Source organism: Toxorhynchites rutilus, chromosome 2, assembly GCF_029784135.1.
Source record: "Toxorhynchites rutilus septentrionalis strain SRP chromosome 2, ASM2978413v1, whole genome shotgun sequence".
Lineage (NCBI taxonomy): Eukaryota > Metazoa > Arthropoda > Insecta > Diptera > Culicidae > Toxorhynchites > Toxorhynchites rutilus.
The window spans coordinates 117,816,076-117,832,168 of NC_073745.1; the positions used below are offsets into that span (position 1 = coordinate 117,816,076).

The 16,093-nt window shown below is 38.2% G+C and overlaps 2 protein-coding genes across 5 annotated transcripts in view; one reads left to right on the forward strand and one right to left on the reverse strand.

Annotated features, from left to right (window-relative positions):
- Window positions 1-4,652, reverse strand: part of LOC129768406 (uncharacterized) — a 103,595-nt gene extending 98,943 nt beyond the window's left edge. For all 3 annotated transcript variants that reach the window (XR_008741672.1, XM_055770044.1, XM_055770046.1), the window contains exon 1: window positions 4,199-4,652. The gene's annotated coding sequence lies outside the window, so the exon portion shown is untranslated. The remainder of the gene's footprint in view (window positions 1-4,198) is intronic.
- The window catches only part of LOC129768409 (uncharacterized), a 229,107-nt gene continuing 213,423 nt past the window's right edge, over window positions 410-16,093 (forward strand). Inside the window, exon 1 of one of the 2 annotated variants that reach the window (XM_055770050.1) lies at window positions 410-560. In XM_055770050.1, coding sequence (XP_055626025.1) covers window positions 464-560 — 97 coding nt within the window. In that variant the 5' untranslated portion in view covers window positions 410-463. Of the gene's footprint in view, window positions 561-1,532; window positions 1,831-16,093 lie in introns of those variants that run through there. The other variant, XM_055770051.1, reaches the window with a different exon arrangement.

A 16,093-nucleotide genomic window follows, 5' to 3' on the forward strand; every position in this document is an offset into this window, starting at 1 on the left:
TTGGGAGGTTTGTTTACCTCCCATTTGTCACCTTTTCATACTTCGGTCTTGGTGACGGCGTCCCGCAGCGAAGCCTTGCTCTGCTTCTACCGACCCAAACCTGTCTTAGAAGTTTTAGGACGATAACGGGACTCTGCCCGTTATCTGAAGATAGGGTTAGCTCTCCTCGAGAGAATCAAGTTATAAATCATACCCGAATAATAAAAGAGCGCTCGCTCTCCGTGGATTCGGGCACAAAGTGAGCAATGGGCAATAAATAACTGTCAAACAACTGCCAAATTACGAACGGTGGGACAAGTGGTAGGGTCCGACGCACAAAAAATAAAGGGATTACGCACTCGAGACAATGCTTGGGCGCAAAATAATTGCAATAAAAATCAGACCTAGTTAAATGCGCCGCACAAAACAAGCCATGATTGGCGAAGAACAAAGGCTCTGCTGTTTCTCCCTATAATTGTGCGTAATGTGTGTATTGTGTGATCGCAATTTATGTTCTTCGGTTGAAAGAATTGCAACGTTTTGGGAGCGACCCTCGAGAAGGGGCAAATGCCCGCTGGCAGGTAGGTGTCTCATAGATAAACAGTGCTGCTTTCACTTTCGCTTCACGCATGTCAGGAGTGTCGATAGCTGACAGCTGAGAATCTGCGAAAGGTAAACAATCAACCGGGTTGTCAGTCAGCTGGCGATGAAAGTTGTTTATGTTAGTGATTAAATTTGTTTTAACGGCAAGGAACATAATTCGTACCGTACGCGAACGCGTAAATCGAGCAACCGCGATAAATAAAAAAAAATCAAAATCGATAATTACACCGAGAAGTACCGAATTAGATGCTTGCGCCATTCTTATGCTAATATGGTCGCAGTGCACCACGCACCACTGTCTCTCTGATGCCATTGTGTTCCCGCAAATATCACTGCATTTATAATCTACAATTATTGCTCCGTTCGCGCGCACTCGGGGGACAATAAAACGATTATTAATCATAATAATCGCACTCTATCAGCCGACAGCAACCGGTGGCAATTCTTCGTTTGAAACTGTTTCAACTGTCAAGCAGCATGAGTGAATCGATTACGGCACGGGTAGTCCGCAAACCGTTTCCCCCACCGCTACACGGGAGAACCTGCTCTAATCCTGTTTTATTTCACTACACGTCCCGAAATTTGCCTAATCTCGAAATTTATCGATCATTAAAAATGTCCAACCCTCCCTACCCGATAGCGGCAGCGGTGGTGCTTGGGTGTGTGTTTTTTTGGCATTGTCGGGGTCAAAAACAATGGCGGTACCGTGAAGTAATAATTTTCCAGACGGAACGTGATGACATTAAACAATTGAGCGGTACTTCGGGGAAGCCGGGGAAGGGGTTGACTGTCGGAACATGCTGTTTGTACGGGGAACTTGATTCACGAAAGTGGTATATTTTTGTCGGCTTGCAGGTCAGAATAACATCACGTGCCGGCTATCGAGAATCATTGCAGACAGCAAAAAAGTTTACCAATTTTTCATGCGTTTATCTTAACAGTTGGTGATGAGACCATTTGTGTATCGTATCATAGTGTATCATAGTAACCCACGAGTTTTCTGCAGAAGTTATGGCGAAAACAGTAAATCAACTGCGCTCCATGGTTTGTGTGATCCCGTTGCAAAGAAAGTGGACATCGTCAAGTACGCAGAATACGCCCGGTCCGGTATCTATAATATCCTTACACTTCTGGAGAAATTGTTTTTTCAATGAAGTGGAACTTCGCGGTCATCATGGATGACGAGACGTATACAACGCTAGATGACAACTACTGGCAGGGAACCAGCTACTTTACGCCACAAAAAAGGTAAGTTCTGACGTTAAGCACATATCCTACAACATGCTCCCGAAGAAAGTGCTTGTATGGCTAACCATCAGCGAAATGGGGATGTCAAAGCCACTCATCTTCCGTTTGGGACTTGCGGTGAACGGGGAGTTTTAGAGCACAAAGTGCCTGCCGAAAGTTGCCTCCTTCATCCAAAAATATCATCCGGACGAGGATGTGGGATTTTGGCCGGGCCTGGTCTCCGCCCATTATGCGAAGAAGCCGCTGGATGAGATGAGCCCCTTGAAGAAAGATGTTGTTCCAAAGTTCGGAGTTAGGAGTCCAACCTTCCAAACGTCCCCCAGCTGCATTCAATCGAGAATTTCTGGGCAAATCTGAAGCGAAGGGTCTTCTCCAATAAAAATTGTCCATTTTGTTTCATAATGAAAGCGTTATCGCAATGACAACAATGACAGGTAATTGTTCTCCTTCCATATATTTTCATTACAATCTTGTCAATCACTTGAGATCCACAGAATGCACTCGCCTCAGGGAAGAAAGTCATAAATTATAATCAATCTACCCGCACCGCAGCCCTGCTGAGATGAATTTCCCCTCCAGGAATCTCAAGAAACGGGAAACTTCAACAGCATCTCAAAAGCGCGACTTCTAACACGCGGCGGTTGTGACCTCCGGTGTGCTGACCTCTTCCTCGAAAGGTTAGCAGATCTTATGTTGCTCCTCTCATCCGGAGAAAGTAGTGCCTTCGGGTAGGCACCGAGCGAAGGGGGAAGAAAGTTACGACGGCGGCCACGGCAAGGAAAAATAAAGTGGAAAATTTACGATCCTTCGCACTCACCCCTGCGACCAGTGCGAGTGGACATTGGTCGCGTCGAAAGCTGACCGACCGACCGACCATATGTTGCTGGGTTCGGGGTTTTAACTTTCACCGAGCGCGAATCTAATGCGTTTTTATCGCTCGCTGCGTTTTATCGTTATCTGAGGGATACGAGCGGATACTTCGAGCAGGGGTTTGCTCGCTCCTGTTTTGACAGCCGGAAACGCGAAAGTGGACACTTGAAACAGAGAGAGAGAGAGTACAAGTTTGACATGTACCCTTACTGATAGAATGGGCATAGAGTTCGGGAAGGGGTTCAGCGGTTTACCGCGGTAACAGTTGTAATGCTGTGTGTTATCTCATTAGCAGCGGGTTTGATCATTACATCACAAGAACGGCCGAATAGCGCACAGGTATCCGAGATAAAAGAAAACAAAAGGGATGAAAACTCTTATCGCGGAAAATTTCCTTTTTTTCAAGGACCATTATCGCGCTAGCGAAACAACAAAGGGGGTAACAGCGTTTAATGAAGTTCTGGCAACGCAAACCTTTCTGGTGGGTCCGTTTTTTGCATACTCTAAATTGTAACGGATGGAACGAGCATAAACACACAAAAAAACTACGGGACCATCAGATTAGGCTAATGATGACAGTTCTTTTTGGTGTTTGGTCCCACAGTCCAACCGTTTGTTGTTGTTGATTGTTGCCAGCAAAACAATCTGTACCGCATTCAAGGAACCCGTAGCTAAACTCCCGGCAGGGGTCCGGATTCCGGATAATAAACCCGAAAAACTGAAACTCATCATCAACAAACCACCGCGCGCCCTTTCGGGCTTAGACCTGACCTCAGTTGATAGATCGGTTGCCTGTTTATACAATGATTTTTTTTGCACTATGTGCGCCGATAATACATTAAGCAAATACGGAAGCCTCAATACCCGAGTCGTGGGACAGTTGTGGACCTCCCGCTGTTCGATTAATTCCATCCGGGGACACCCCAACATCGAAACAGTGCCCGATCAAAACAAATTCAATTAATCCTGCCAGTAATCCTCTTATCTACGAGAGGTGATCGATTCATGCTTAAGGGGGTGGAAACCGAGCCGATTCCAGGGCTGCATAATAATTGTCAAATGACTTGGAACACGGCAAAAGGGCCCCGCATCTGAAAGTCAAAAGCATGACGGTGCTCTCCACAATTATGCTATCGTTAAACACGTTTGCTGCATTTCCCCCATTAAAGTGTCGGCGGCAGTGAGAAGCTATAGTAGCTAATAATTGTTCGTCGTTTTTACCAACCAACTCTTTACGGTGGGCATTCCAGGTGAGGGAGATATGGGGGCTTCTAGCGGGTTGAATTTTTAATAAATATACTGTAATTTTATGCGAACAACTGCGTGCTCTCAACAGATGGCTGACTGCCTCCGCCACCGACAATCCAGCGTTGAGTACTCCACGAGGATTAATATTGAATGGTAGAAATCTTCTCACACAGCCACAATAATTGCCGGTTTCGTGAAAGGTAAACACATTCGCATGTACATTTCAATATTCGCACGCAATCCAACTTACCCTTTGGGGGGACGTTTTCCTGTTCACGGCTCTCTGGAAGAAAATCCTTCACTTTACATGTGGTCAGAGCAATCCGATAGTTATGCGGTCAGTTTGATAATGTTCCATGCGTTTGCCAATTCTTGTTTTTTTGTTCGTTGCACAAACTTTTTGCACTTAATCCATGTAATCCTTTTCAAAAACGAATTTGCACAATTTTTCCGCTCGCTTCACTCAACACCGTGGTTTCTATTGCAGATATCGTCACTGTTTTTCGCACTGGGTTCAATTTTGATAGTCCGAAACATTGGCGCATTTCGCCTTTTCATATGGGGGGTTAATTTGGATTTAGCGCCAGCGGCAGGTCCGAAAGGATCATGCGAAAACGATCAATTTTCTACTAGAGCTAAACTAGAACCTATATCGCTCCGAAGGCAAGCGAAGTTCAGCGTCTGACACACGTCCGCACTGTGTGACGATTCGTACTCATATGAAAGGTGATCTAAATGACAGTTCAGGTTTTGCCCGGTTCTGCAGCCCGAACCCGAAAGGATCCGGCGGTGTGCAGTGGTGTGTGCGAGTGCGCCAGTAGCTTTGCGCCTGCGGCCTTGCCTGTGTTAGTGCTGCTGACATCTCGTTCTGTCTCACAGGACCTCACCTTCCGTTGTTGCTGCCGCGCCACCGGAATAGCATACACAACGGAATCAACGAAAGTACGAAGGGTTCTCCCGTGCCGATATACCGACATTTACGCGTGGTCCCTCGTCTCGTTCTCTTCCTTGCCTTCCTTCCTTTGGTGGTGACCTCACTCTCTATCTCTGTGGCTATGTTACCCAACAGTAGTGCGATAGTGTGTATGCATTGCCAAGTAGAGAAGAGGTCTTTCGAGACTTTCGGTTTTCTGCACATCTTCCTTCCGCGCAGGTATGTTCCGTTTTAGCGCGTACTCTCCCATCTAGAACAGCACCCGGATGGAGGTGATGGTGTGCGGTAATTCCTATCAGACGGTTGGATAGAGCCGATAGTGCTTCTGCGCGACCACGTGGTTCGCCAATGAGTCGCGATAGTTCGTCACATTTGAAGTGAATTGGTTTAAGCCTCCAAAACTAGCGCGGTCATCAGTTGTTTTGAAGATGACCAGGAAATTTATACTTCCAAACACATCTCAATTTGATCCATTTTGAACGACTGCAGAAAACACGTGACAAATCCACTTTTTTTCCATTGCTTCGATTCAAATTCTCTTCTCTAAACTCACAATGAAACAACAAAATTCACTATCAACATTCCCATTGCACTAACCTACTTGATCCGCCACAATGACCATGACCAGGACCAGTATGTGACACCTGAAAATATCTTGATCTCAGAACACGCACTTTTCTCTTCATCAAATAAGAATACGCAGCGGTGAAAGCACACGCACACCACATGTGCGAGGTTGTTTTTTTGCACTTCCAAAGATCGGTGTGTACTCGCTATCGCATTACGTACGAGAGTATGTTAATAGCAGCTCTTTGCAGGCAAGTGTTGATTTGCGTATCGAGCGCCCATCTTCACCCTTCGTCTCTCGCAATTTTAAAGGTGTGAAAGCTTTCAACTTGTCTTCGCTCTGACAGCATTCGGAAACATTATCGGTGGATCTCCGATCGCCATCGCATTCTATTAGGTGCACGTGATAAATTTTACACGTGCTACTACTACTCCACAGGATCGAGATAGGTCATGCAAAAAATGCCTTCTTTGCATTATGTCATAAAATGCATGATTCATAACCGCAACCGTATTGAACAAAGCAATTTGTTCCAGTTGTGTTTGATGTTCGTCGGGTTGACCATGAACTATTTGGGAGCACCTGCGGAAGAAAGTGTAAGCGATTATCACATGTATTTTATTACCCGTGGCTACCGTAGATCTTCTTTTTAAATTCAGGTTGATTTTATAGAACCTGTTCTTGGCATGAAGTTTTTCAACGCAAGACTGTGTCTGAATCCCATTGTTGGAAATTATCAATAAGACAATTAAGAGAAAAGAATGAAATACTCCACGGAACCTACTCGAAAATACGGAACGTTTGCGAGCGAAGGAGATAACGAAGCATTTGTCAGCGTTCAAACTCATATGGTTTATTGCATACCAGTCGGAGAAGCTATCGAATTCCCGCTGAAGGAACTGCGCGTCTTCTTGGCAAGTTATCACATGATAAAGCTTGAAGTCATCTGCGTACAGAAGTTTGAAACATTTCAGAGTGAAGTTGATGTCATTCAAATACAGCAGAGATAAGAAGGGTCCAATGTAACTACCCTGTGGAACACCGGAAGTAACAAAGAAAGGTTCAGTAATAATATCACCTACTTTAACTGCCATTGAACGACCAACAAGATAAGAGTTTAGGCAACTTAGTAGCGTGCCAGAGAAACCGACACGTTCGAGTTTTGCTATTAGCATTTCAAAATTAATTTTGTCGAATGCTGCTGAGAAATCTGTGTAGATTGCGTCTATCTGCTTATGGGCTTCTATAGCTCTGATGATGAAAGACGTATAACTAATAAGATTGGTGCTTGTTGATCTTTTCGGCATGAATCCGTGTTGGGTAGTGCAAACGTAGTTGAGACAATTGTGCTTGAGAAAGTCGAGAACAATCAGCTCGAAAAGTTTAGAAGAGGCACATAATGAAGCAATTTTCCTATAGTTTGAGACTTCCTTTTTGTCGCCTTTTTTGAACACTGGAAAGACGAAAGATTTCTTCCAGCATATAGGAAATGATCCAGCTTTGAGAGAACGATTGAAAATTGTAGCTATGGGCTTAGAGATAACCGTATTGCACTTATTCAGAATAATCGATAGTATTCCTTCAGGATCAGGATTTGATGAACCTCTTATACCTTTTATAGTAAATAATCTCTTTTAATATGTTTGTCGTGTTATACCGTCATGTTCATGAAATTTTATGAATTTGCTTATAATTTCCAACAACTTTTCCAAATACATCATCATGGTTCATTTTTTGACTCAAGCGTAACTTCTGAAAAGGGCGTATCGATTTGAGTAAGAGAAATCTTTGATAATTTATATCTCAAAAAATATGGGTCGTACCGAAATAGTGTGTTAGAAAGAGTTATAGAGGATTGTTGGCTTAATTTGAAAAAAATATACACTGAAAAGAATAATTAGTATTTTTTTATTTACAAAATAAAATTTTAATTTGCAATATCAAAAAATATGTATTTTTTTATATTTTTTTCAATTTTTTCATATAAAATAGAAGTCATGTAGGAAATTTAAAAAATGGGCCCAAGATGGTAAAACTATTTTTGACGAACTTTGTAGAACATCGAGTTTTTAGGAATTTTCGAAACTTCGAGTTTTTGTATGTTAGCAGTCATTTTTAATCACAAATTATGAATCCTGATGTTATTTAAAACAAAAAAGGTTATTATCAATCTCCTTCTAAATGTAGCCATTCTCGAGATATTTAAAAAAAATTCTAATTTATTGTCTTTTTAATAGTAAATAGGCCCTTTAAATATGTTTATCGTGTTATGCCATCATGTTCATGAGATTTCATGAATTCGCTTATAATTTCCAACAACTTTTCCAAATACATCGTTATGGTAAAGACATATGTTTAGAAGTTACGTTACGAAACATTCGAAGACATGTGGGTTAATACAAAACGTAGCGAAACTAAAAAATCTTTTTTATCTCAATACAAATTTCAATCAAAAACAAAATTTTGTAGGAAATTATAAGAAAATTCATAAAATTTCATGAACATGATGGTATAACACGACAGACATATTAAAAGAAATTATTTACTATGAAAAAGATTATAAATTAGAAATATTTTTTTAAATATCTCGAGAATGGTTGCATTTAGAAGGAGATTGATAATAACCGTTTTTGTTTTAAATCACATCAGAATTCATAATTTGTGGCTAAGAATGATTACTAACATACGAAAATTCGATGTTTCAAAAATTCCTAAAAAATCGATGTTCCACAAATTTCGTCAAAAATAGTTTTACCATCTTGGGCCCATTTTTTAAATTTTCTACATGACTTCTATTTTATATGAAAAAATTTAAAAAAATACATATTTTTTGATATCGCAAATTAAAATTTTATTTTGTAAATAAAAAAAAGAGTACTAATTTTTCTTCTCAGTGTAAGTTTTTTCAAATTAAGCCAACAATACTCTATAACTCTTTCTAACACATTATTTCGGTACGACTCATATTTTTTTAGATATAAATTATCAAAGATTTCTCTTACTCAAATCGATACGCCCTTTTCAAAAGTTACGCTTGAGTCAAAAAATGAACCATGATGATGTATTTGGAAAAGTTGTTGGAAATTATAAGAAAATTCATAAAATTTCATGAACATGACGGTATAACACGACAAACATATTAAAGGGGATTATTTACTATAAAAAAGACAATAAATAAGAAATTTTTTGTTTTAAATCACATCAGGATTCATAATTTGTGACTAAAAATGATTGTTAACATACAAAAATTCGAAGTTTCGAAAATTCCTATAAATTCTACGTTCCACAAATTTCGTCAAAACTAGTTTTACCATCTTGGGCCCATTTTTTAAATTTTCTGCATGACTTCTATTTTATATGAAAAAATTTAAAAAAATATAAAAAAATACATATTTTTTGATATCGCAAATTAAAGTTTTATTTTGTAAATAAAAAAAAAGAGTACTAATTTTTCTTCTCATTGTATTTTTTTTTTCAAATTATGTCAACAATACTCTATAACTCTTTCTAACACACTATTTCGGTACGACCCATATTTTTTGAGATATAAATTATCAAAGATTTCTCTTACTCAAATCAATACGCCCTTTTCAAAAGTTACGCTTGAGTCAAAAAATGAACCATGATGATGTATTTGGAAAAGTTGTTGGAAATTATAAGAAAATTCATAAAATTTCATGAATTGGGATTATTTACTATAAAAAATACAATAAATAAGAAATATTTTTTTAAATATTTCGAGAATGGCTACATTTAGAAGGAGATTGATAATATCCTTTTTTGTTTTAAATCACATCAGGATTCATAATTTGTGGCTAAAAATGATTGTTAACATACAAAAATTCGAAGTTTCGAAAATTCCTAAAAATTCGGTGTTCCACAAAGGTCGTCAAAAATAGTTTTACTATCTGGGCCCATTTTTGAAATTTTCTGCATGACTTCTATTTTGTATGAAAAAATAAAAAAAAAATTAAAAATATGTATTTGGATATTGCAAATTGAATTTTTATTTTGTATTTTTTCTCAGTGTACATTTTTTTCATATTCAACCATCAATACTCTATAACTCTCTCTAAGACACTATTTCGGTACGACTCATAGTTTTTGAGATATAAATTATCAAAGATTTCTCTTACTCAAATCGATACGCCCTTTTCAAAAGTTACGCTTGAGTCAAAAAATTCCCAATTGCTGTGGAAAACTCATATTTTCTCTAACCCAAACAGAATACACACTTTCATTCGAATCAAAAATACTCATGTTTTGTTATTTGTCGATTTCATTTGGAATTACTCAATAGAAACTTTTGATGACACCAATAGCTGAGAAGGTGAAGGCTTTGTCCCGAATTCTAAATCTGAGCTCGATGAAACTTTATAAGCTATACTTTGTTGTTGGTTTTAACGAGTCTTTGAACAAGACAACAAAGAGGCTGCAGATGGATCTGAATGTAAGATTTCGGAATGATGGAGGTGGTAAATCGTTACAGGACGTCAATGTTCTTGGAACGTTCTCCAGCATCAGAGATCAACTTGCAGCTTTTAAAGAAGGTCTGGGAAATATATATTTGAATAAACTTCTTATTGTACCGATGGACGGTACCAACATGCATTGGAAAATTACGTGAGCTGCAGCATGACTTTCAAACTAGAGAAGAAAAACTCTTAAATCTGGGTAGCTTGGGATTGCATATTTTACACGGTTCATCAATAGATTGATGGATTCAAAAAAACTCACCGAAATTTTACGACAGACAAATCTGGGATGCGAAGCACTGGTTTTAAAACTTATGAAGTATTTATATATCCTTGATTTAGCCGTCATTGATACCGATAAAAAATGGCTGGGAAACGATTCGAGATTTTTTTTACTATTATTGACCTTATTGAACTATGAAGATATTTGACGGATTTGAACATATCAGTGCACAATGGTTCAGGATATGCCTTTAAGTGGAAATTAGCATTTAGAGCTCGAAAGGAATTCTTTAGACAAAAACTGTATTCGACAAAGTTGTTACATATGATAAAGCACTCATTTTTATGTTATCAAAAATAGGGTGACAAAAATAGCCGATAAAATGAAAAATATAACTTTCTTATCTTTATAGATGGAGTTAAATATAGTTCGACAATGTTGTAGTCCCAGTTATTTGAGACGTCTTTGTAGAAGAAATATCAATAATTTTGAGTGAAGTTGAGATATTGACATGTTTTGCATCGCAAAGCTCTAAAAGTCTTTCGAAGACAGTTTGTGTGTAGAATTTGAAATATAAAAGTTAGAGCAAAAAACAGTTTTTTCTTCATGGTGACCCTAAAGTAACATAGAAAAATGGCGCTATATCTATTATTTCAAGAGATAGAAAAAAAAACTTTGTTCTACAATATGCCAGTTAATTCAACGAGTTCGAAATTCTCATTCTCTTCATCTATAAGAAAGAAGCTTTTGCGTTGAATGAGAAATGGCTACGGGAAGCAGAAACGAAATATCTCCAGATGAAACGAAGAAAACTTTGGAAAACGCTCAGAAGGGTTGCAAGAAGAGAAGTTCCGTGAAATTGATCTGAACCAAAATGAAAATGACTTATTCTGTGTTTAACTTTGGACTGTATTATTGATTCCATTTCTTAAAATTTTCAACGACTCTTCTCAGGAGACTTTTAACTTAATTAAAAATCAGAAAATGATCTATTTTTAGAAAAATATCGACAGACCTTCTTAAATTTCATTGTTTGAGCTAACTAAATGTTTTAGGAACTACATCTAAAGTACCAGTAGATAATTTGATTACTAGTTTACATCTGGAATCCTACTGATAAATTAACCCTCTACCGCCCAAGTTTTTTATTTTTCTAAAAAAAACCTACTCCACTTTTATCTCGAATTTCCTACTTTCAACATAAAACACTCCTAGCAGAAAGCTGCCAGCATAAAAACAATATGCATGTGTAATAGATGGAAATATTTTAAAGATGTTCTAGTGGGGGTGAACATTGAAAATAATGTCTGAATAATTTGAAAAGAGAATCCGCGAAGCCCGTCTAAAGGCGGGCTTGGGCTGCAGAGGGTTAATCGAAAATCAGGGATAATCAGGATTTTTTTTTCGGGGTTTGTGTCGACACCCTGATATTTTATAGAGACGCAGTCGTTTTGATATTGAACACAAAACCCTGGAAAGATAGAAAAGTTTAAAGAGGATTAATTTAAAGCATTACACGATCATAACCCGTGTGAAATGAGAAAATAGTTCGCAACATGATTAAATGTGACTTAAGCAGCGATTCCTAAGTGCTCAAGAATATTGAGCGCGACGGCGTTAGGTGCACATGGAATGTATCGTAAAGCGTCGAAAACGTCTGAAATACTACAAGGTGAATTTTTAAAGCCGTAGAACTTTAAATTGAAATAAAACATTTATTCTAAAGTTATTGTAGTTTGTTACCGTTTTTAAATGAATATGATTTCTAGCATATGGCTACCTTGGCTGGTTGGGAGGAAAACCAATTTTGAATCACCCTCACGATCATTGATAACGTGATGAAGTCTGTCAAGACATCAATCGTTTATGGCTTATCGGTATAGTCCCTCAAAAATTGTCCATCGGTGTCATGATCCTGGATGTCAATTCATTGGTCAATTACCCGAAATAATTCGTTCGCCAAATGTTTCTTTCGATAAATCAATAGTAGCATGCGCAGTTTGGTATGTTGCATCGTCTTATTGAAACCACAGCTTCTTCACATTGAAGGCACTCATTTGTGATACAAAAAAGCCGGCGATCAAGGTCTTGCAGCGACTGGTATGCCAACTATGTATGTCAACTGGTATGCTCTATTCGGATCCAAAGGACCAATGATTCCACCGGCCCGTAAAGCGTACCAGAAAGTGACTTTTTCAGGTTGCAACAGAGCTCCGACCTTGGGTCGAGTACTGTCTTCAATTCAAACGCTGCAGCTCGATAAAAAATCAGCTTCCTCGCTGAAAAAAATTGTTCGTGAAGAGTGCGATTGGTTGATATCTGTCAACAATATCCAATTCAAAATATCAGAAGTTTCATGCAGTCACTTAACACTGGGTTTTGCACCTACGAACTACGATCTGCGAAATAATGCGGTGTGATCTAAAATAAATATGTTCCGTATTCGCATACAATGCTGGTAGAAGTATATGGCGAGCATACCCTCGTTATATCGCAATGTTATGAGTGATTCAAAAAGTCCAAAAGTGGTTATTTTGATGCGAGGAACAAGGAACGTAGAAAAACACCGAAAATGTTTGAAGACGCAAAATGGCTAACTTTATTGCAAGAAAACGACAACCAAACTCAACAACAACTTAACCCCTTAGCGTATTATTTAATTCCTTGCACATCATGTGATTTCGCTACTCTACTGAGCGTTCTAGCGCCCTATGTTATACCAGTACACCACGAGTAAGACTCGATGTTGTACGTGAAGGGGTTAAATGTTGGTCAATCAACCCTTTCCGACGTTCAAAATCATGAGAAAAATCCTGGAAGATGGAAGATGGATTCCACAGGATATGAAGGAGAGAACAAAATAAAATATTTGAGAAGTTTGCTTGCCAAGTACGTGAAATTGATTTATTTTGTATCGGATAGTAACAGGTGATGATGAATGGATATACTTCAAGGATTCCAAACGCAAAAGATCATATGTTGACCCTAGCCAACTACCACATCGACCACAAAGCCAAACGAAATCTTTAGTACAAATTCTTGGGAGCACTGATAACGATCGATTAATGAAATCATGTACTGAACGAGATACAGATTGTCAAAATAACTATCAGCATCAACATATAATGTTGACTGCTCGCTGTCTAGAGCGACAAAAAAACACTGAACTTATTGAGTATCATAGTATTATTTGAACATCTCTTGGGAAAATTACATCTTCAGTCAACAGAAAATTTGAAACGGCGATGTGATGGAGTTGGAGGCAACAACAACCGATGCGATTTCCACCCTTTAGTTTTCTATCGAAGAACACAACTCTTATCATTGAAAAAATACTCTCTCCAAATTCTGCTTAAATTTTTCTGCACTTTGACGCTATTTTGAACTCAGCAACAATGCTCAAATTCACGAAAATTTGATGATCGATCGGAAAAAAAGTCACCAATAAATCATTCACGATTGATCAGTCATCCAACTTATGATGAAAAGGCAGCGAGCCCTTGAAAATAGCGTTTCTCAAGTTTAGTTTAGTTTTCTAAATTGGCATTTTTCAAGGGTCATAGTGAATGAACTGAGAAAGTGTAATGCCTCTATAATTTAAAACATCATCATCATTACACCAATAAGTCGGAATACCCTCCTTAATTCACACAAGTTCTCTTCAGGTAAAAAAATATAAAAATAAGTTCACTTTTCATTACTTTAAATATTATTTTATTGGGTTGGGGAATAAGTTAGTGTAGTAACTTTTTTTTAAACTAAAAACAATAATTACATAATAAGTTAATCAATTATCTATACGCCGCAGTTAATTTTTTCGCCAATTCACGACTGGTTTGGCGACCGTTTTCCATCAAAAGTGATTTGAGATGTTCTTCATCGAATTCAGAAGGAGCGTGTGATCGACGTCAAAGTCGCCATTTTTAAACTTTACAAACCATTTCCGTGCCTAAGATCTTCTCCATACACGTCGCAAATGTCCCGGGCTGCTTCGGCAGTTTTTTGACCTCGATGAAAAACGATGAAGAGCATGTGTCGAACATGTTGATTTTTGCCTCCTAGGTATTCCATTTCTATGCCTCAAAACTAATAAAAAATTAAATAACTCAAAAATACAATTAACATAGTTTTGTAGAGCAGAATGAGTTCTATCGAATGATTACATACTTACCCTTTGTCAAACAGCAAAAAAAGCGTTGCGTTGTAAATATTCTCCAACCCAATAGAATTCATAAGAAGTAAGTAAGAAGTTTTGATTGCCCTGAAAATGACTGATTGACTTGCGTGGTTCTGCAGAACCAGCACCATCTTGATTCAGCCTAGTTTTTGCGAGATTTATGTCCTTAATGCCAAAGCACACGGCGTAATCAGTACGCATCTCTTCTACTAGACATCCTCTGAAACCACAAGCGATTCTAATTTGTCCAGCCACCACCCTTTTCCACCTTTGATAATGCATAGAATCACATATGCTCACGTATTATTCAATCATACACAAACACTCTCCCCCAAACGTGACGCTCTCATTTTCGAAATTTTACCCTTACACCCCAGAACAGAAATGAAACATATATTGGGTATATTATCATATGGTTTTTTCACGGTTTAGTTTGACAACGAGATTTTCCGAACTCAATTATCTAAGGACTGGACTCACCAGCTCCACAAGCTAGACTTTTGTGGAGCTTGTTTGTTTTCTGCGATGTTTTGTGCTGCCTCATTTGAATTTGTTATTGTTTGTTATGGATTAATTCGATGAAATTGAATTAGATATGTACTTTAGAAGCAAAAATATGCAATGAGCAGACTGCATTGTCTTTGAAAAAATTGAAGAGAAACACTGAACGGCAAAATGAATGTATACCCTTGCATTGCAGTATTCTATTGTAAGAATCTAGTAGCATCGAGTCCTTGACGTTTGAAGTAAGGTTCATGACGTTGAAATAACTCCATATCTCATTTCATTTTTTTATTCATCATTTATCACAAACGTTGCACACACAGTGGCTTATCGACTCCATTAACTATTAGAATCGTGAATCCGTATGTATTCTTTAGTAGACTTTCCATTCTTTATTCAACGGACATAAAAGATGTAATTTCCATAAGGCCCTCTCGGTCCCGCTGTCATCCGTGGACTATCGATTGGAAACTGTTGATATAGGTGTGTCGACACATGTAGGCAGTGGTAGATTGATTGATTGATACTCTGTGAGATAGGCCGTTGCTGATAAAACGTAATTTTTTAAAGATTCCAAATTGTTCTATTGGTCATTCGTACATTAATTGTTTAGTGTTTAGTTTGATTTGCAATTTCATCACCAACAAACTGACCACTGAATAATGCCTGGAATTCATCTAGATTTTTCACAAAACCAGGGCTCAGTTCGAAGATCACGTCGTGCTGTTCATCCATTTTACAGTAGACATAATTGTATATCAACAGCAATTAATTCAAGCACCCATAAGTCGTCTGCGCACCACTTTCACTCGCTATGATAACACAACACAACAGTTAATTGTGATCGCTATAGGCCCATTAATATTGACTGTTTTGTACCACAACTAAGTGGCTTTAATGTGGAGAAGCCGTGGTTTGAACAAGATGGTTCGACGGAGGAATAGTTTCTCGTAATGAACATTAACTGGCCTCTAAGATGTGGTTTACGATTGATTATTTTTGTGGGATTTTGTGAAAAAATGATAAATTCCCACACAATCTTTCGGAGCTTATAAGGAATTACTATCGGTATATGTGGTCTAGCGTTGTTTTGATGAAGCACAGTTTCTTTTCTTAGCCAAAGCTGGACGCATTTCAGCGATTGTTGCTATCAGATGTTCTAGTAGTGTATAATGTAAATAGATCCGAATTCAGAGTTTGACCGTAAGCAACCAGCCTATAGGAGATGGTTCCCTGCCAATCCCATACAACAGAACCTTCCTAG